The sequence below is a fragment of the Anser anser genome (genome assembly GCF_964211835.1).
Source record: "Anser anser genome assembly, chromosome: 12".
NCBI lineage: Eukaryota > Metazoa > Chordata > Aves > Anseriformes > Anatidae > Anser > Anser anser.
Genome location: NC_139733.1, coordinates 16,298,495 through 16,319,403, shown reverse-complemented (window position 1 = coordinate 16,319,403; position 20,909 = coordinate 16,298,495). Strand labels below are relative to the sequence as shown.

Here is a 20,909-nt window from a genome sequence, read left to right as displayed (position 1 = left end):
AAATTTGAAAGGTAGATTCAAGAGATGCTCATCATGTCAGATGCAATATAGTCCACAGCTGGGTGAGAAAGGGAGTCCTTGCAGTGGTGATGGCTCTCGGTTGGCAGGCCCTTCCAGACATCCGCGCTGCTCCAAAAATGGCTACAGCTGACCTGTAGATTGTCTCAAGTTTGCAGGAGCATGATACAGGAGGGCGGCGTGCCACTTACACCGCACGGCAGGCCCTGTGTGACAGAGCGGTGGCCAGGGCCACCGGGGTGGACATCTTCCTGCCTCACGGTGCGCCGGCGGCCATGGGCTGAGCGCGGGGGGAGCAGGCCGCTCGCATGCCTGGGCTGGGTTTGCATCTCTGTGAAGGTGGAGGGACGTGGTGACAGAGCTGTTTTGGCCGGGACTTCATTCTCCAAACCCTTCCTTCCTCTTCGTGTGGGTCAGTGCTATAAAACCAGTGCTTCCAGAGCTACACCGCGCAATCTGGACGCGGCCCATGGTGGTATGTCAGCGGGTGTCCCACACCACTCGTTAACGTGCTAATAGCCGGTTCTGACAAAACTGAAGCCCTTAAATACAGTGAGAAGCTATGATTTGGGTAGACGGGCTGCGACCCAACCTGAGCTGTCAGACACGGGCCTGATCCTGCCTTCATCAGCATCAGCAGTGAATCGCCCAGATCTTTGCATACAGAGCCGGCTTTTTTTTCACGGGCCACTGCACTCTGCTTTCAATTAAATCCCTTGAATATATATTTTTAAAGCTGACGATGATTTTAAAGGCAGCCTGGATGCTTACTGTCCTCTCTGGGAGAAGACATCATCCAGTCCCACGTAGGTAACTGCAGCTCCCTCCAGCCTGTCAGTAAATCTCGCCGTCGGAGGTTACTGACCCTGCAAAGGGTAACACAACTTTCAGACCATTTCCAGTCCACCAGCAAATCACTGCCAGGGCAGGCGGCTTTCACTGCCTCGTTTGTCAGCGCTGACACAATTAACCCAGTGACACCGTGAGTTGTTACGGGTACAGGGCGAGAACCGGGTGCCAAAAGTCAAATGAGGGTTTCAGCCTTGCCCCTTCATGTACAGCATTTATCGCTGTCTGTCCTGAATTACCTGCTCCTCTGTTGGCAGCAAACCCGGCACTACGAGGTGCACAGCATAACAAAAGGCAGGGACGTATCTATCTGAGTGTTAAATATTTTATGGAATTTTAGGATAAAAATATATTAAGCATCTTCAGACATTAAATTTTGCTCAATATCTAATTTTTTTCTTTTTTTTTTCTTTTTTTGTGGCTTGCTCATTTCTTCAAAATAACCAGTCCTAATTAGGTACTAATGAGACCAGATCCATACTTCCAAAAATGTTTATGAAATGTATTCCCAGATAAGACATTTTATCTAAGTTTTAGCCTAAATCTTTTTCCTTTTTTTTCTCCTTAATGCACAACTGAATTTGGCAAACAGTCAAATTACAATTTCTGATGAAATGCTATTTAAATTTAAATACATCCCCTGATATTCAAGTATTTTTTATGTCCATATTGTAAGTTTTATTTAATGTATATTTAGATTTAAGAATATGCCGTGAATATCGTGTAAGGTTTGCTAGTTACTCTCCTGAAATGTTTTAATCATTTATTCACCTGTACTGGAATATCAGAGTTTGTATTTATGATATTGAGAGCTTACTAAATACAGGGTCAAGGAGAAGTGATTGTACAGATTTTATTGCTTTTCATTTTTATCGTTTTTTTTTTTTTTTTCTCCTAAGTTTAGGGCCTTTGATTCTTTAAGAGGAAAATAAAGCCAACCAATTAACCCCTGACAGGAGGTTCATTAGAAGCTTTGTAATCCCTTGCCAAGTCTTTTGTATAACCAAACCAGTCTAGTGCTGAGGATTTATGCAGCTTAGGCTGAACACTGGAGGAGGCCTTTAAGTAAGAACATTTGTTCAATTTTAAGACGCCTTACATTACCTACAGAGAGCCTGTGCCAGCAGAGTTGCCCAGGAGTACACAAATCCGTAGACTTTGCTCGTCGGTAATGGGGAGCGGCGCTGCCGATTGTCTGGCTCGCCGATCCCTTTGGCGGATGGATTAGAGGCGAGCTCCTCTCCCTGCCTTCCTCTGCAGCGAGCTTTGCCGTGGGGCTGCGGGGGGAAGGAGGGCACGGCTGCTTTCGGCTCCCGGCTGGGGCTGCATCGGCGGAGGGACGGGGCGCGGGAGCACGGGGACACCCGTCACAGCCCCGGCAGCGCCGCGGCAGCGCCCGCTGCACACTGTGCTCGGTGACGGACGAGGAGCACCCGAGGCAGCGGAGCCTGGGGTCTTACAATGCACTCCTGTGCACGCACCAAATGCCAGAGAGTAGTAACTCATACTCCCTGAAATTCGGTGATAACGCGTGTTGATTTTTGCCACTCGAACTGAAATGAATGAAAAGGCATTGCGTTTTCAGGTATAAAATACTTACCGCTCTCTAGGTGCATTTCAGCAGAATATATTGAAGATGGTTCACTTCGAGAAATTATTGTAATAAGGCGATTCAGTGGTTCTGAAGGAGTGCAGGATTTTACATTCTGTTCGTATACAAGGCTGTTGTCGATATTCTTTACACTGTGAATTGTGTTAAATTAGCAGCTGAATTTTTCTGCAGAAATGAAGTCCATATTTTGCCAGCAGTGGGCCCAATCCTGCGTGAAAGCTGGCATTGTGCTCCTTGTTATATACCTACATTTAAGAGGGGATTCTGTTTTTTAAGGTTTTCCTGTCACAGAAAAAAAAAAAAAAGGAAAAAAAAAAGAAAGAGGAGGGTGTGGGGGGAAGTCCATGTACAGATTATCATTCTGAGAGGGGGGATATTTCTTGCTTTCTTGCTTTCTGATACCTTTGCGGTCGTGCTGCTGTGACCGCCGTGTCTCGGCTTGGCACATGCCCTGTCCTGGGTCTAATGGCTGGTGACATCTGTGTCCCAACCTGCAGCATGTGCTTTGCTGCGCAGATGATTTCCCAGGGTCGTGAGGTGGAGCCTGAGTCATTCACGGCATTTCTCCTTCAGGCCGGACGGGATAGGAACGGTAACCGTAGATGAGAAAGAGCGATTTGAAGAGATCAAGGAGCGGCTGCGTTTGCTTCTGGAGAATCAGATCACACATTTTAGGTAAAGGCAGAGACCCCAGGCTGAAGGGGAGAGGACTGATTTCCTCCAAACTCCCTCCTATAAACAGTAAAGCCAAAAGGCAGGTTTTGAATGCATGAGGGAATCCTGCATGAGTGGCACAGACCTAAGCAGGGCAGTGTTTGTAGCTGGAGAGGGATTTGAAAGAAATAACCTTTAAAGGGTATTGCAGAGCTCCTGCTTCCATACTCATGGTAAAGCTGTGATTTTTTTCTGAAATTTAACTCCCCCACCCCCCAAAAAAAATCCCTTATTATTTTTCTGCTCAGTTATTACCCATTTATGTTTAATGCTTCCTAGCATACAGATAGGCAGCATTTTCTGGGGTAATGTCATAACTACAGAAATGATGGATGTTGCCCCCATAAAAAGGGATGAGCTGCTCACAGCACACCAGCCTGGCCCCGCGTGGATCACGCACACGTGCACACGAGTGGGTGACATGGGTTTGTTTGTAGGGTCTGTGGGCCTCGGACCTGCACCCTGCTGGGACAGTGGCTGCTTCAGCCCTGTGCATCACCAGGTCCCCAGCTGGAGGTAGCTGGTGCTGTCCTCTCCAGGGGGTTTGTTTCATTTTTGTGAGGAGAGGATGGTTAATTCTTTACCAGGAGACCTAAAAGCTCCCCAGGTGACACCCAGATTTAATAAGCTAAAATTGGCTGACCTTCCCAACCGCCCCTTATTCTGTTCTGCTGCCTTAGCATCCGCACCATCAGAGCCTTTCTGAAAACTGCCCCATGGAAAGAATGCTAATACCAGACAGAGGGAACAGAGAATTGCTTGGTCCTGTTCAGGAAAGGATCTTTATAGCACTGGAAAGTCATATTGACAAGCACCTGATGTTAATGTGATGTGTTTTTTCTAGGTACTGCTTTCCATTTGGCCGTCCAGAAGGTGCTCTAAAAGCTACTCTCTCCCTGCTGGAAAGGGTAAGCGTAAGAATAACAAAGAGTTGTTGAAATTACCTGCATCCATGTGTCTTTCCATCCAGAAGAGCTTAAAGAACTACTGTTTTACGTGTAATTAGTGGTAGTTAATATTGGAATATTAAGTGGGGCTGTTGATTACTCCTGCTTCAGCCTGGAGGCCAGGTGCAGCCTGGCACAAACAGCAGCACAGCGTATCTCTGTGTCGATAGTTATGGGCCAGCTACCTCGCTGACAAGCATCGGCACTGCAGACCCTTCCTAAAGTGATACCTTGCTGCTAACCTGCAGCACAGCTGAACCCGGACACAAACCCAAGTCATCAGCAGAGCCTGGGAATGGCATAACTTTGCCCAGCCCTGGGGAAGTTGCGATAGGTCTTAATGTCTTGCCCTAAGGAGCGGGAAACAGATTTTAAGGCATGCTGTAGGGTATGGATACAGAGAACACTGGGGAAGGGGTATGTCCCACGTCTCAGGCTGGCCAAGGTGACCCTGTTGTGAATCCTGCCTATTGCACGCTTACCCCGAGAGCCATGCAGCGCTAGAGTAGGAATGGATGTGTTTGTTGGGCTTGGAGAAAAAAAAAAAACAGTTATGTGCGCCTGATGCCACAACAAATCAGATTTTCTTGTGTCAAGGTCCTGATGAAAGACATAGTTACTCCAGTCCCTCAAGAGGAGGTAAAAACAGTCATCCGTAAATGCTTGGAGCAAGCAGCTCTAGTCAATTATACTCGACTATCAGAGTATGCCAAAATTGAAGGTAAGACTCTTTCTTTGTGAAATTACAGTTTTGTTATATTTCTAGGTGGCAACTGTGGCTGGGAGCTATTTGAGAGAAATTCATTTACTATTTATTCACTTGTCAATAAAATTGATGTGATTATGAATCATTTTTGTAGTGTTGGCTTTCGAAGCAGTAAAGAGTGGAAGCTATGTAAAACGTTTCTTTTTCTGGAAAAGAGAGAGGAAACAGTTAAAAGGAACTGTAGCTTTTCTTTTTTTTTTTTTTCTCTCTTTTTTTTTTCTTTGATCATTAGTGCATTTGGCCAGTGGTGTAGTATTCAGACTCATGTCGTGGTTTTAAAAAACAAATTGAGAAATACTTGGGATGTCATCTTTGCAGCTGAAGGTATAGTGCAGCTAATTGTTTGTGACAGTGGAGTTCAGGAAACAAATGAAAAATAAGAAGCTGAAAAACTGTTTAATCTATGCTTAATCATTTGTAGCCAATTTAAAATGTCTTTTTCTGGGAGTGTTTCATTGTCTTTGCACTTTGCATAGCAGGCATTGATCAGTTGGTCCCATACTTGCATCAGATTTCTTTCTTGTCACTCTAAATCCGGCACAGCTGATATTTTGACCTTTTAAGTTATGGGAGAATAATAACCAGTGACCAGAGACACATGTAGCCATCAAAAAGACATTTTAAAGCTTGCTGGAGGATACGTGTTAGCTGAAGCTCTCTGATCCAGTAGCTCTTTACATGTTGATCAGTTTATGTTGCTACCTTGTGGGCTGCTGTTCCCAACTTGAAACTCCTACCCAACTGTATCCAAGTTTGCAATTGCTTAAACCCGTATGTTCCAGATGAATGGTATGTTCTGCTCCAGAGTTTGGGTTTCTGTCATGTGTGATGTGAAGCTTTCCTACAGCTGAGATTATCATTGTATGCCTCTAGGACAATATTGAGAGGAGAAAAAAAAAACAGCTCCCTCTGATCTTTTCTTAGTTCTTGTTTACATGAAAAATTGGGTTGTTATATGACAAATTGTCCAGGTTCTGTACATGACATGTCCTCTCTTTTTCCATTTTTTTCTGTCTAACGATGCAAATTGTGTACCAGTGGTAATGAATTCATTGTTATGCATCCAGTGAGAAACACTTAAGAATTGGGCACTAAAAGGATGTTTATCAACTCGACTTGGTAATGAGTGACAAAAATAGAGAAGGAACGAAGGTTTCATAAGCACTGTATTATCAGGCAATTTATCGAAGTACTCAACTTCACAGGATATTTTAATTGGTGTATTCTATAAAATGCAATGTTTAAATATACTTGACAAGGCTGGAGAAGGACTGAGAATCAAAAGCAGCTTTTCTGTGATGGATGCTTCTACCCAGTGCTGGCTCCCTTAGGTTCTCTGTGTAAATATCACTAACTCGTTGGTAAGATTTGCTCTCTTCTTTCAGATAAATCTATGCAAAAACAAACTTTATGATCTGTAAGTAAAAATGCATTCATTTCCAAAGTAGAACAGTTAGTGTGTACTTTTCCTTTTGTGCCTCAATTCTTCTTGGTTGTGTTAATTATCTGCCCTCTTTTTGCACTGTGACTTGTAGGTCTGGGAATACTTTGAAGCAACAAACTTTTTTTCCAGCTACCTTTTCAGAGAAATAGTTCATTCCACACTACCTGCTCTCTTCTGCTTTTCTCCTCCTTTATCCGTGATTGGCCACAGCCACTTTTTTATCCTATCTCTGTAAAAGTGGTTGTAACACCAATTTCGAAGCATGCTGGGCTTGTTAGTTCAAACAACCCAACATCCGCCAGCTGCATGCATCAGGTTTTCTCTCATGAGCATAGTCCACTAGTGTTCAAATAGCTCCTTGGAAGAGCAAAGGACAAATTTGCCTTGGCGAGGTGCATCTCTGTGTGCCGTGCATGGTTTGGAAATCCTGCTCTCAAACGCTGACATCTGAATAGCCACGTTTAAAAGAGTTTTCTCAGAGATGCAAAACAAAATCAGTGGCGGCAGTGCTTGCGGCTATGTTTATGAAGAAATACCTGCGAGAGCCTTAGATACTGAAGGCTGAAATCCTTAGTATCTCGGAGCCTTAAACTAATGAAAATCTATTTTCCTCTATTCATGACGTTTTGACCATATTCTTGCAAACAGTTCCAAACAAACCTCTAGAGTCATGGTCACAACCTCTCTTGTGACTCATGGGCATGCTGAATGGTTAATCCAGTAGACCTCCGATTTGAACCCTCCTTTCCCCCCCCCTTTTTTTTTTCCTTTTATCCTGTGTGTATCCCAAAATACTCTACGGCTATTTTCCTTTTAACCTAATATAAAGTTTTCCTCTGACCTATAACCTATAACCTCTTTACCTCTGACCTAAGCCTCTTGCATGCCCAAATCCTCTTTTATAGGGAAAAAGAGAGAAATGTATGAGCATCCTGTCTTCTGCTTGGCCTCTCAAGTGATGGATTTAACCATTCGTGAGTACCTACCACCCTCCTCTCCATGCTGTCCTCACTCTTTCTGTTCTCATTACCTCAAGAAAGTCCAGATCCAAACCAACTCACTCTCCTTGCTTCAAGTCTTTTAGCATTGGCTTGTCTGTTGCTTCTGTCTGTGAAACCCAGTGTGAGAAGTCCAGTCACTTTTTATCAGCCTAAAACAGGTTAGACAATTTAGCCATTTGTTTGTGATAAACTCAGACTGTCTGTAAGTTTTTTCAGTTACTCTTTATGTCTGTGACCTGAATGCATTTTTACTTTGCTTCCGTGTAACCCCAATTTGTAAAGTGCTTGTCACTGGTACACAATCAAAGGGCAGCAGCTACACCGGGGAGAAACGAGCTAGCGGTCAGATAAAGGACGTGGGGAGAAGCCGTCCCTTCTCCTGCGTACACGATCTGTAACCAATCCTGTGTATAAGACCCTGTGAGGCTGTCCTTCCTCTGTACATCAGATCTTACATGTCTCCTGTCCGTTCTCTCGAGCGGAAGCGCTGTACTTGTACTCTCCTCCTGGATTTTTTGGTTTGCTCCTCTCCGCCGAGCCCCGGAGGGGACACACGAGCCCAGGTGCCGCTTGGGGAGCCCCTGCACGTTCGCAGAGCTCGCGCTCTCCGATTTTCTATTTGTGCAGCACTTTCTTTCACCTCTTTCAAAGGAGCTTCTTTTGGTAACACCATGCTGCTGGGCGGGGGGGCGAGACGGGGCAACTTTTCTTCTTTTCAAATGTCATATATCACGCATAACTGGGGGGCTGTGCGGTCCACTTGCTCATTAATCCTGCCTATCTGTTCTTGTTTCTCTCTTTTCTCTCCTTGTCGCTTTCTCTCTTTCATATAGAGAATCAAAAGGATGCAGGTGAACTATTGTATATGCATTATAAATTACTAGGACTGTTGAGTTATATTTATTTTGTTTATTATTTTTTTCATAGCTCCTTAAGATATGTACTCCTTCAGGCTGAAAATGGAGATGCATTGATACTTAAGGAGTTAATTTGTGCTGTCTACGTAATCTCTTTTGCCTCCTTCCTTAGAATAGAGTGTAGATTAGAAATACCTCACAGAAATCGAGTGTCTTCTTAAGAGACAGTTTTAATGGAGAACCTGGCCTTTGTAAAGAGAAAGTTTCTTGTTTTCCAAAAGAACTGCAGCTCATTTTTGGCGCAGAAATGTTGGTGATCTGGCCATTAATTTAACACACCCAACAAGCACATTAATGACGAAACTAACGTTCATTTTTGTTTTTCATATCTTCTGTTTTATGCCCTATTGGGAGGACTGGTTTTTTATTTTTTTATTTTTTTTTCCAATTTTTTTCGTTAATGTGTGACAAACAATCCGGTCAGACAGAAGTCGTGTTTGTCTCTCGTTTATAACCTGTGGTGACATGTGATGAGGCAAAGGTTCAGCGCAGACCAAAATGCCCGAAGTGCCTGTCTCTTCAGAAGGGGTTTTGGAGGTCTGCAGCCCCCTGTTCTCGTTTCTGTTGTACGCCAGAGTCCTGGTTTGAAAGTCCTTGAAACCTGAACTGTTCATCTCTTTTTGTGAGTAGATTGTTATGTTTTGTGGAAAAAAAAAATAATAACAGGATTCAGTCGATTTCAGCTGTTTGCAAAGGGAAATTGCTTTTATAAAGCAGAAAAGGGACTGGGCTAGTTCTGCCCAGGCTTCCCCAGGCCCCCGCAGCTCACATTTGGCCCAGGATCTAGAGCATGGCACTAAACCCAATTTTGACTAGCAATATTCAGGCAACAGAGATTAATTCTTCCCTACATCTGCGAGAGGTGCAGGCACACAAACTGCAAATATAAGCATGGCAAGTGCAGCTATTTCCGATGGCCGCAGTGGGCTGTTGTGTGTTAAGCACAGCGCGAGCAATGGGCATCGCTCTTGCTGGCAAAGGCTTGTCACGTGTTGCAAGTTTGGGAATTCAGAAGGACCTTTCTTTGGCCCAGCTCCTTTAAAAATAAAACTGCTTCTTGATGCTCGGAGCGAGTGAGAGGACAAAGCGAGCTGCGACTGCCCTGCTTCGTGCCCACAACTCTACCACTGTCTTAAATGAAAAATTTTCAGGCAAGGTCAGCAGGACTCAACTTGAAATCAGTTCCTCAGCTTAAGTGGAGTCAAAAGTGACTGGGTTTTGGCCTGACTTTTTATTTATTTTGCCAAAAGCAAGAATAAAAATAAGATATTGAAAACAACTTCTTAAACACACAAATATCACCCCTCATTCTCCTTTCCCCTGAAAAGCTTGTAGTCTCCTGCTTGTAGTCTCATAAAAATATGGACTTAAAATAGAATGCTAAACAGAACATTACAATAATTAAAGATTAATGGCTTGTTTTAATTATTAATCAGACAAAACTACTAACACATTAATAAGTGCAACCTTTTAATAAGGGTTTGAAGGCATATTTATATAAGTTGGGAGTCCATCCTTCCTTTAGAAAAGAATTTCTCTGTCCCTTATGCACAGGATTTGAGAAATGCACTGCACTGTGCTGGAGTGCGGTGGCATTAGGGGATCCCGTTCCCATGAACACGAATGCCACTTCGCTCTGCTGGAGCTGAGTACAGGCAGCTTTAGAGCTGGTGCCGGCCACAGTGATAGCTGTCAGGTCGGTCATTCCTGGTGCTTAGTATAAGAGTTTTGGTCTTTAGGTTTTAGATTATATCTCATGTAGTGAAATGTAGTGAATTTGGTTTTGGCCTCTGTAAAAAAAAGAGGCTTCCTGTGGTCCCCCGAGCTGATGCATGAAGATGAGAAGTGAAGGAGATGTAGGGCTGGGGACAGCTGGTGCCTCGGTGCACGGGGCAAGGACCACCAGCAGGGCAGCTCTGCAGACAGAAAGCAACTTGAGATAGACCCAGTGACGTCCCATTGCTCTGTCCCTAGGGGAAATCAGCTTGTTTTGGGCCATCGGGGGACCAAAAATGCAATTTTTCCTCATCCCCTGCCCAAGAAATAGCAGCACCGCTGGGTGTACCGTCCCATCCTGGCCAGGGCGGGTGCAGTTCCCAAGCCCCGGTGCCTGTCCCTTCCCACGTCAGGCTGGGGACCCAGGCACGCCGGCAGGAGAGGCACCGAGCACGGCGGCCTCGGCTGCGTCAGCCTCGGCTGGCACCGGCCGCGGAGCATCTTGAGCAAGGCGCTGACCCCGGCAGGCGTGGAAAGCGTGCTGGGCTGGGGGAGCGGGTGCGGCAGAGGTCGGTGTCTGAGTGGAGCGATGCAGCAGGTTGCTGACAAGCAGTGGTATTTGTCAAGGCACTCGTACTGGCCCTCGTCACAGTCCCCGCGCTCACTTTACGTCACTCGCGTTGCCTATTTCTGGATCTCAGCCTGGGAAGCTCCGTGCACGTACCCGTAATCTTTACAGAGCGCACTGAAGCCGTAGGGGCTCAGCTGCTTGTTTATTAACCCAACCTGAGACAAGAAGAGGTCCCCTGGGATTTATTAGCCCAGCCACCACTAGGCAATCACCCCCAGCATCTGTGATAAAGCACAGAGCTCATCAAGAAAATCAAATGACATTCCCCAAATAAATACGGGTGCAAAATATATGATACCATCAGTCTTTGAAGCAGGAACAGAGACTGAAGTCATTAATAAATCATATATTTAACCATGACTGTAACTCAGACGTAAATGCAACCCGTGTTTGTTTGCTTGCTGAACTGCTGCTTTACTTGTTTCGTTCCTTGAAGTGGCATTCGGTTGCATTTGACAAGGAGTCATTACGCAGCTTCCTAGCTTTCCTGTTGTCCTTTAAAAGCCCGTGTTTAGAGCAGTGTTGAAGTTGTTACACGATGCTCTGCACTGTGGCATTATCCTTCTACAGAGCTCTTACCAAAGCAACTTGCTGCCTGAGGCATGAGATATAATTCAGATGTGCAAAAATTCTTCACAAGGCTAAATAACCACCAGAAGGTCAGGAGATCAGTTTTCTTTGCAGAATATTGAATTTTTGAGAGCTGAAGTTGAGTCTCCTGAGTTGATAAAAAACCATTTCCGTGAATTTTTCTTAGCTTGAAGGTAATGCATCTTGGTTTGGGAGAAAAAGTGTTATCCTCACTGAAATCCCTTCCAGACACACATAAATCTCAAGCAGGCACCACAGCACCAGGCAGGACGGAGCGTGCTGCCCACAGCTCTCAGCATCACTCCCAGAGGAGTGCCTCTGCCCCAGCACCCCGTCCCTGTTTGAATTTTGAGGTTACGGAGGTGCTGCATCTCTTGCTGCTTCCTCCTCATCCTTCTCTGCTCATGGCTTTTCCCCAAGGCAGAAAACACTTGCACAAGTCAGGCCACTGCAGGAGCTGGATGTCAGCGAGGTCTGAAATCTGCTTTCTGCCGGGGTCCGCGTGGGCACCCCCTTTCTTAGCATGAGTATTTCCGTGGTTGGCGGCGCAGAGGCTGGGCTCGAATCTAGGGGTGATTTAGGGTCGCAGCGCACAGAGGTGCAATGGGGGGCAGATTTCCTTGGCTCTGGCACTGCTAGGAGGAGCTCTCCCTCTCGGACTCCCCAACATTGGAGCCAGCAGGACTGACATTCCTGTGGCGAGGCGTTCCTGTCACTTGGCTGCCAGGCGCAGGTGAGAGGAGACGTGCCACAACCCCTGCCCGCGCCGGGACCGTGGCACAAACGGCTCATCCTAGTGGTGAGCAGTAAAATATCCTTCCTAACCATTACATGCGGGGCTCAGGAGCCATCAGCGAGTAGCCAAATTGAATTCTTGCTTATGTTTTAAATGAGACTGAAAGTCATTAGGCCAATGCCCAAAAAGCTGGTGTTTTTGTCACTTGAGGCTGAGAGGTACGATTTCTGGGGACAAAGCCACCCTGGGTAAACATTGAACAAGGAGCAGGGCGACTCCAGAGATAAGCAAATAGATTTGTTTTTCTTGTTAGCGGAAAGCAAAACAAAACAAACGAAAAAAGAAAGCCGGAAGCCAGTGGCTCGAATCTAAGAGTCTGAATTAAATCGTTACAGCTTAAAAGACTAAAAATGTGTGTGTGTGTGTGTGCGTGTGCACAGTTGTGCATTGTGTGTGTGTTCGTGTACGTGTGTACCTCTGTGTATGGAGAGAGGGAACAAACCTAACTCATACTCTTTAACTAAGGGTTTACTCGAATATTCTTTATTATACTCCGATAAGTGTTGTAATTCTGTGAGAATTAAAAGCAATCAGAAATCTACTTTGCACAAGCCAACCGATTTTTTTTTTTCCACTGGAAAATGCAATCAAAATGGCAAGGACTTTTGGCAATAGAATGTCCAGATAAATATGCCAGAATCCTTGCAAATGGCATTATTAAAAATAGTCACAATGCTGCAAAAACTGTTATTAAATGTAATAGAAACTATTGTGTTAATATATGCACAGTATATAATTTATTCTCTGAGGGTATGTAAAAGGAAAGGCTATTTTCTTTGAATTTTTCCTATGCTGATATTGTAAACTATATGACAGATGGGTCAAGTCCTGATTGCAGTATTCTAACATTTGGAATAGCAAGTAACATATTTGATAGAGCTGGCAAGTTTTTATATATGATTCAACCCAGAATATAAAAGCCACTAGAATTCCAAGTTGAAAATAATTAAATGAGCTGGAAACGATCAGGAACCACACATTTTTAAGTGACAGATTTTTTTACATGTTTAAATTGCACAAGAATATTTTATAGCTCCCTTTAACCAACAGTGACGTTTAATTCTAAAATGTGTAATTGATATTTGTAAAGCAATTAATTCATGTGGCTCGTTATTCTATTGCTAAATGTACCTAAGCACTGGAGCGCTGACTTAAAGTGATGGTTTTTAGTCACCTGCTCTGAATTCCGGAGTTTTAGCTGAATTACCCGAAGTCAGGTTTGTCACGTGGCTGCGTGAAAGGCAGTTCCACACTGGTGTTGAATTTTTAGCTTTCTGATTGCACGCTGCCGTAGGATGTAAGAACCTCCTGACTTCTAGAATATTTGTTGTTAAACGGTGTCATTCCCGTGTACTACTTCGAGTACCAACGAGCAAAAACCCAGCAGCTTATTCCATTTGTATTTGACCATTCCTGCTTATGTTCCTGTCAAAAGTTTTCATCTTTTTGTCACTGTTTATGACGTCCCTTGTCTCTTTACTTTTGGCGTCTCTCTCTGTCACGCACAAGCAGCCCGTCCATCCAAGCCTAAGCCACCGGCTGGGCCACCGTCATCTCCTCAAACGCAGACTAACATGATAAATCATATGCTCAAAGGCATGGCCAAACAGACGCCAAGTACTGTAATAGTCTTCCTTCCTTTTATTCAGTGCTTTCCTAGTCTAGCAGTTGCTTGTTTAGTATTAAGCAGTTGCTTGTTTAGCGTTAGGGAGCTAGTTCTCGTGTGCAGCTTTACGAAACACCTAGCGCGACGTGGTAGGTTTTTAGAGATTTAGAGGTAGCGTTTATTTCAAAATGTCCACATTTTTTTGTCTAGCAATGTCTGACATATGCAACATTTTCAAATATCAACGTCAGCACAAAATAACATTGTTGTTGCATAACATTTTGCATGAAAACTATAAATATGTATGAGCTTTACATGATGTTGGATGAAATGTTTGATAAGTATATCGTATACGTTTGATGTAACTGTCAGTGCTCCAGCTATCTTAGCAGAATATTCTGATGTATAGTAACTTAACCAGGGAAATATTTAAAATAAGAAGAAAAAAAATTAAGATTGACATCTGCTGGCTGCCAAAGTTGTATAAGCATCAATATTTTCTTTAAAGACAGCATCTCTGAGCAGTTGTTCTTATTAACACTTTTGTCTTTTAGTTGTATTTGAGAGCAGATCAGTGTTGCAAATGAGAATGGGTCTGATGCTGCTCTGATCAATGGAAAAGCTTCCCCCTGGCTTTGGAGGTGCAGAAGCAACCAGAGCTTACTGAAGGACACTCCTTTGGACTCTCTTTGCATAAAAGGAACAAGTTTCTTTTTGTTGTAGCCAGCGAGGTGCTGGTTTTAATAGGAGAAGGAAGGACGACTTAACTAGTATCAGTATTTGCTCAATAAAGTAGGATAAGGGGAACCTGGATTTCTTTTTGTTTCCAGTGATAGAAGAGATGAAAGGGAAACCCGAGAAGAAAGCCCAGAGCCCCTGTCTGTGGTATCAGTCAGGAAAAATGGAGAAAGAATTTGCCATGTTGCATCTCTCTGCTGAGCCAAGCACCTGCAATGCCAGATTTCAGCTGGCCTGGCTGCTCAGCTCCTCTGAAAACAGCACCATGTACCCTCACACAGCCACCCGAGTGTGGCCATTCCGAAAAGCATGCCTTTCCTTTTCATGGGAGATTCACTGCCTGTAGATGTACATTCAGAGAAAAGTAGGAGCAGGCATGGTGTGGAGGCGAAGAGCCGAGTCCTCAAAGTTCAGCGAGCCTTCAGCAAGGCAGGGATTTCTGCCCCGGTACTCAGCGTGGGACCCAGCAGAGCACAGTGGTGACATCTCTGTGCAACCCCAAGTTTCTGCTCCATCAGAAAACAAAACCTAAGCACTAACAAAATGTTAATGCATGCAGGAGCCTGGAGCAAGGTGCGCAGCTGCCTTGCATCACAGCACGACCCAAGCTGCTGGGCTTAGCTCTGGGCATCCCAAGGTGAATTGGGATGGACTCCTTGCTAGTAAAGGAGCTTTAATTCGTGCACGTCTTGCATTTTGCTTTGTTGAGCTCAAACAGTCTGTTGTGTACTGTATAATTGCAGCAGACTGATTTGGCTTTTGTGTTTTGTGTTGTTTTTTTTTTTTGGTACTTCACCTATTTGCAAAGTCTCCAGCTTTAATATCACGGAGAGACCAAAATACATGTAGGTGGAGAGGTATGAAGCAGCTGATGTAGCACCGAAGTGCTGTCCTTCCCCCTAGCTATGCTAGAGCCAGGTTTGGCACCCAGTCGTTAGCCAGAGGGACATGTCTGTAGTTCCAGGTGGTGACACACCGCAGCACAGGTGGATCCCCAGGGAGCAGGGTTGCTGCTCTGCTTCTCCCCAGGGTGACCAAAGCAGGTGAGCCATGGGGTCAGGTCACAGGAGCCTCCTTGGTTGCACCTAGCCAGCTCTGCGGAAGCTGCCGTTCGATGAAAATGCGTCTAGTTTGTTTTTTTCTCTATTATTCCTGTCGAAATACTCTAAATGGTCCAGATTGTTCGCACCTCAGATGTTTAATATGCTAATAGTAATATGTTACCTGGAAGAATATGATTTGATTGTTTTGAAAAATCTTCAGAAAATGCTGCAAAATAACTCAATATAGCTAAACAGCAAGCTCCAGGATTTAAACTCCTTGGTTTGTTTGCGGGGTTTTTGCTGTAAAGTTGCATCTCTTTTCCCATATAAATCTTACGTATGAACACCTAGTGGGATTTACCACTTTCCACTCCCTCCAGCATGCGTAACTCCTTGACCTTTGTGAAGTTAAATCCTGGAGCAGGTCAGACCTGCCGTTTTTGCTTTCAGTAGCAGGTGAACATTTAAATTGCTCAAGTTTGACAATTTATTAAAAGTGCAGAGAGATTTGTTTAAATTGATCTTAAAAAAATGTTAAAATCGTACAGACGTGATTTGTAATGCATCATCTACGTTGAAGGACACATATTGTTCATACATTAGTGGCCAGATGCTGTCTTTAGGGAATGTAATGTTCCTATTTGAGCTAATAAAGTGCCACCACCTCACCATAGAGCAAAACAACTCTGACAGTATTGTGAGATTTGGAGCTGGAGCACTGTATTTTCATAGTATTATAACGAATGTGGCTTTCTGGTTTGCTCAGTACTAATTATATAAGCATTTAACATATGCATGAAAAGATCTTTAAAGCTGTAGAATATTATGGGATTTCTTAAACCTCTAAATTTACTTACTGTGCATCTAGCTTTTCACTCTGCCTGCCTTTTAACTCAAGTTCTTGTACTACAGAAAATGTAGGCCGGTTAGTCACACCAGCTAAAAAGTTAGAAGACACAATACGTCTGGCAGAATTGGTAATTGAAGTCCTCCAACAAAACGAAGAACACCATGCAGAGGTGAGCAGCGGCGCCCTGCGAGCTTGTGCCCCGCAGGTCTTGAGCAGGGTCTGGTCGGTTGCTGGTGGCTCTGTGTACTTATGGGATGTCTTCTGAACAGGTGCTGGGTTATCTTTTTTAGAAGCCAATAACGGTGATAAAAGTGTTGGTGAAGGCACGGGACAGGTCAGGAAGACTGCTTTTCAGAGGGGAGGGAGGGCTAAAGGAGGAATGAATTAAATCCTGCTGTCATCTACATCAGTCTGCAGCCTTTCATGCAGCGCCAGCAAGAGCCCATTATATTCACCACCAGCTACGTGCAAGACCAAGCCCGTCCACTTTTGAGAAAGGTCGTATATTGCCCAAAATGTCCTGTGTTTGTACCTCCAGACAGCATTAGCGGCGGTCACTGTCAGCAGCAAACCGCTCCTGCTGTTGAAAGCTGTGGCAAGTAAAACCATCACAAAACAAAACAAGGATTTTTGGTCCCTTCCTGGGCATTCAGGTCGTTTCCAGGGGTTTCTCTTCGCCCCTGTGGTACATGATAAACTGCTGTTTTAGCTCGCTTGGTTTTCTGTTGGCCGCTTCTGTCTTGGTTTATTGGGAATACTTCAATTACTAGCTGTGGAGATCAGGACGAATTATTCTCTGTTACTAATTATTTGAGGTACCTAATGCCTGATAAACTACTCTTAACTCTTCAAAGCACTTTAATGGAAAGATTTGTGCTTTAAAACACTGAAACTGTGTTAGAGTCAGGTATATTTCAGAAAATCCTGAGGCTCAATCCTGGCAACACTGATCCCGAGGCCGCTGGCCGTGCTGGGTGTAGCCCCGCCGTCAGCATGCCCGGACCGGGCTGCCCATGGGGATTTGCCCACCCGTGTAAGTGTTTGCAGGATTGAGCCCGGTGTTCTCTGTAAATCTGGTGCTCTTGGCTAAGTGTTGGAAAGTGAATCATTTCTAAAAATCAGAGTGAACAGTTATTGTTTATGACTGTAGGTATTGTAACACTCATGCGCTCTTTTCTCTTTTCCTTCCCATTTTTAGATATACTCACTATATTTTGCATTAAAAGCATTTGATAACTAATTTCACAATCACCTAAAAATCATTCCAGTGTATATTAAACTTGCAGTATAACTTAACTTATTGATAATACACAACAATCCACAACACCCAACTAATGCCTGCTTGCATATTTAAATTTCCTCCCTGTTTTTCTACTGTTCATTCAATCTTGGATGATCCTGGCAGGGGAAAGAGGTATGTGACTAAACTGAATGACACGAGTCACTCCTGTCATATTTCGTGCATGCCCTCTCAGTGCCATGTTTCCTCCTGGGATTTTACCTGGGTTGCCCTCGCTTCCGTAACTTTAACCGAGGAATGTAACAGCAACTCCCAGTCGGCTGCTTGTGGAGCTGGTAGCCTTACACAGGAGGGTCAATGTGGCGTAGCAGTCCAGTCCATGCATGTAGCAATGGGTATCTTTTACGAGCGCTGCAGTTACATCCCAACACAACCCTACCTGCCTGGAATCTCTCCTCAGCCTGTTGTTACCTCTGTTGTTTTGCATTCACCCGATCTATAGTACACTGTGGTGGAGATGGACTGAGTTCTACACAAGTGACTAGAATGGTAGTGTTCTTCCTATGGTTTTGTCTGTATGTGCCTTGTACTGGATATACAGTATTTATATGTAGAGAGAGAATATACGTGGTGAAGAGTGAAATAAACTTCCTTTTTTTCGCAAAAGTGAGGAGGTGCCTGAGAGCACTGCGATAACTTGCCCAAGGATAACGATATTTTATTCCACTCATCACCAGCGCAGGCTGTTTGTGCAACCAGCCTGGAAAGAGCTGATTTTAAAGTACAAGTAATTTTGAAAACAGTACACTTCTGAAGCAGGCAGTTACAGGGCCCGTGGTGTTCAGCCAGCTGTGCTGCTCCCCACAAGGACGAACGTTCAAAGCTGTTCTTCAGCATCTTCTGTGTCACAAGGCTGTGATTAGAGACAGAAGGTTAATGCCAACAGGGATAGGAGGCTTCCTGGTCCCTTGTTCTGAATGGTGACCTGGAAGGGTGAAATTCATCTCTGTCCAGAAGCCCCAGATGCCGTCAGAACGTTACTGAACTCCTGTCCCGAGGGTTTCTGTGGCACTTCAGCAGTGCTCAGGCAGTTGGCCAGCTCTCTGCACGCTTGGAATTGCACCCAAAGGAGCAGAGAGGCAAGAGGCTGGTGGATTTAGCACATCATTTTTATTATGCGTCATGGCCACATTATTCTGCTCCTGTGCGATGAGAACTGCTGAGGTACTGTGCTTTTTTTTTTTTCAAATTATTCCAGGTGAGATTTTTTGTCTTCTTGTCCATTCGCCTGAGGGTGAGACAGTTCAGCCTGCAAGGTGCAGCTCTTTGGTCTGCTTTGGATGTTCAGCAGAATTAAATGGCATCAGTTACTGAAGGAATGCCTTATTTTCTGAAAACCAACAGTTTTTGTGATTAAAACACACCCCTTTTTTCCCAACATGGCCATCCGGGCAGACACACAAATGGGAACCCAGAAACCAAAACTCAGTGCACGGAGTATGTTCAAAAAACATCAGAGCAGGAGCATCGTGCCTTGTCAGCTGGGTTTGCCTTACCCACCAGAAAGAAGCAAAGCAGCAGAGACAAAAATGCAGGAGAATCAGTGGTGCCTTGGTAGGTACCGTGTAGAGCAGGAGGTCTCTGCCGTGTGTCACCTCGCTCCTCAGATGTCTCCCAGCTCTGATTTCCTTCCCCTGGATGACTGATGGCACACGCCAGAGACCGTGGCCTTCGAGCCTTTTGGAACCCATGTTCTCTCTCTATGTATACGTATGTGTATATGTATATATGTATTTTAACTCCTTGAGGTCATACATATATACATGTGTATCCATGTGTAAAACATACACTAATAGGTGTGTTTGGCTAGAAAGAACACTGTTTTGCCTTCACATCGTGTTCTGAGTGAAGCAGGTAAGTAGATGGTAAATAAAGGAAATGTTACCATCTTGAAGGAGTTCCTCAAAGCGTGGTGTTATGGTCCCACTGCAGGAAGGTCCTGTTCACTGAGAGTAGGGAGGAGGAGGTTGAGGAGTCTGGCATTAAGTTACAGACTTGTGGAGCTAAAATTTTACTTTTCCAGTAAAAGGGAAACTATGACTGGTTTGGGCATTTTTTTTTCCACAAATGATCGTATGCTTTTCTTCCTCATTCTTTTAAAATAGCATTTTTTTTTTCCTTTTTCATGGAAGCAGGTTTTTATTGCAGGACTCTGCAGTGATTATGTTGGATTTGTTGCAGAAGATACTCTTTGGCCTCCCCTTTCCCATCTCCCCAAATACTGGCTGCTGCTGGCCCTTCGTAGCGATCGCTTTTTGGGCACAGACGTGGGGAGGCAGCGTGGCAGGCTCTTGGCAGGCAGAGGAGCAGCCAGAGAACCACGTCTGTGCAAGGACAACCTCATCACCCTCCTTCAAAAGCATGGACAAGCGCTGCTAATTTTAAGAGGACCCTCAACAGCCACATTTCTCAGCGTCCACTCGTTTCCCACCAACATTTTTTGGGAGGATGTTTGGGCAGGCATCCGAAGCAGACCTGATTCTTGATGGTTTTGGTTCCTGCGTGATTTTGCAGAGACACCACACCTCTCGTCTCAGCACTCACAGGTGTCCATGGGCTGGGTTGGACACAGAAGGAAGCATTGAAGAGCATTGCCATGCCCTCAGCCCTGTCAGACTCCCTCGCTTCGATTTTGGCTTTTTCTGAATAACAAACTCTCTGTCATAGCTGCGCCTGGGCTGTCCAGGTGTCCCACGGGAGGCATTGCTGCAGCGATGCCTGACACTTTCCTCCATGTGTGTGGGGCTGGGGATGGTTTGCAGATGAAGGAGCCCAACTTACCCACCTCCTCCCCATGCCATGACCACATGGATGCTGTAACCTGCTGGCATTGCCACTCCGGGCAGAGCACGGCCCAGCCTGCCCTGGAACCCCTGCACCTCCATGGCTGGGCACTCCAGAGCTGTGCCTTCTTGGGGGTTATTTGGTTATTTTGGTGATTTTGCATCTTGGATGTGCTCTGAATGCATAGTGCCCTGTGTCACGTCCAACCTCTGCATGTCTCAACACCAGTTTATATCAACTCATGGAATAATAGCAGGGTAATGTCAGCCTGCTTTTCATTTTGGGGGAGCAAAGGAGTGGAAATAGTCCCAAAGTCCTCCTGCCAGCATCCCTCTCCATGGCCAGGAGAACCAAGAGCTGGCGTTCTCTGCAGCCATCTAGGACAGGATTCATCAAAGGCATCCTGCTGTTGTCATCAGTGTCAGCAGGAAAACATCAGTGAATCAAAACTGAACCCTAAGAAAACTAAAGTCCGTTTTGCTTATTCAAGTCTGCCAAAAGCTTCCTTCCAGGAGGCAAAAAATACCCCTCCCTGACCAGCAACTCCTCTTTGAACCAATTTCTTTATTCTTGGTCTTTTCTGTTC

The 20,909-nt window shown here is 44.8% G+C and overlaps 1 protein-coding gene across 13 annotated transcripts in view; it reads left to right on the top strand.

The window, feature by feature from the left end:
• The window catches only part of CADPS (calcium dependent secretion activator), a 202,774-nt gene that overhangs the window by 133,617 nt on the left and 48,248 nt on the right, over positions 1 to 20,909 (top strand). For 4 of the 13 annotated variants that reach the window (XM_083795702.1, XM_083795709.1, XM_083795701.1 and 1 more), the window contains 6 exons: positions 3,053 to 3,154; positions 4,038 to 4,101; positions 4,738 to 4,861; positions 7,256 to 7,324; positions 8,185 to 8,202; positions 16,302 to 16,408. In XM_083795702.1, the coding sequence (XP_083651828.1) occupies positions 3,053 to 3,154; positions 4,038 to 4,101; positions 4,738 to 4,861; positions 7,256 to 7,324; positions 8,185 to 8,202; positions 16,302 to 16,408 (484 nt within the window). The remainder of the gene's footprint in view (positions 1 to 3,052; positions 3,155 to 4,037; positions 4,102 to 4,737; positions 4,862 to 7,255; positions 7,325 to 8,184; positions 8,203 to 16,301; positions 16,409 to 20,909) is intronic. The other 9 variants (XM_083795704.1, XM_083795707.1, XM_083795712.1 and 6 more) reach the window with 3 other exon arrangements.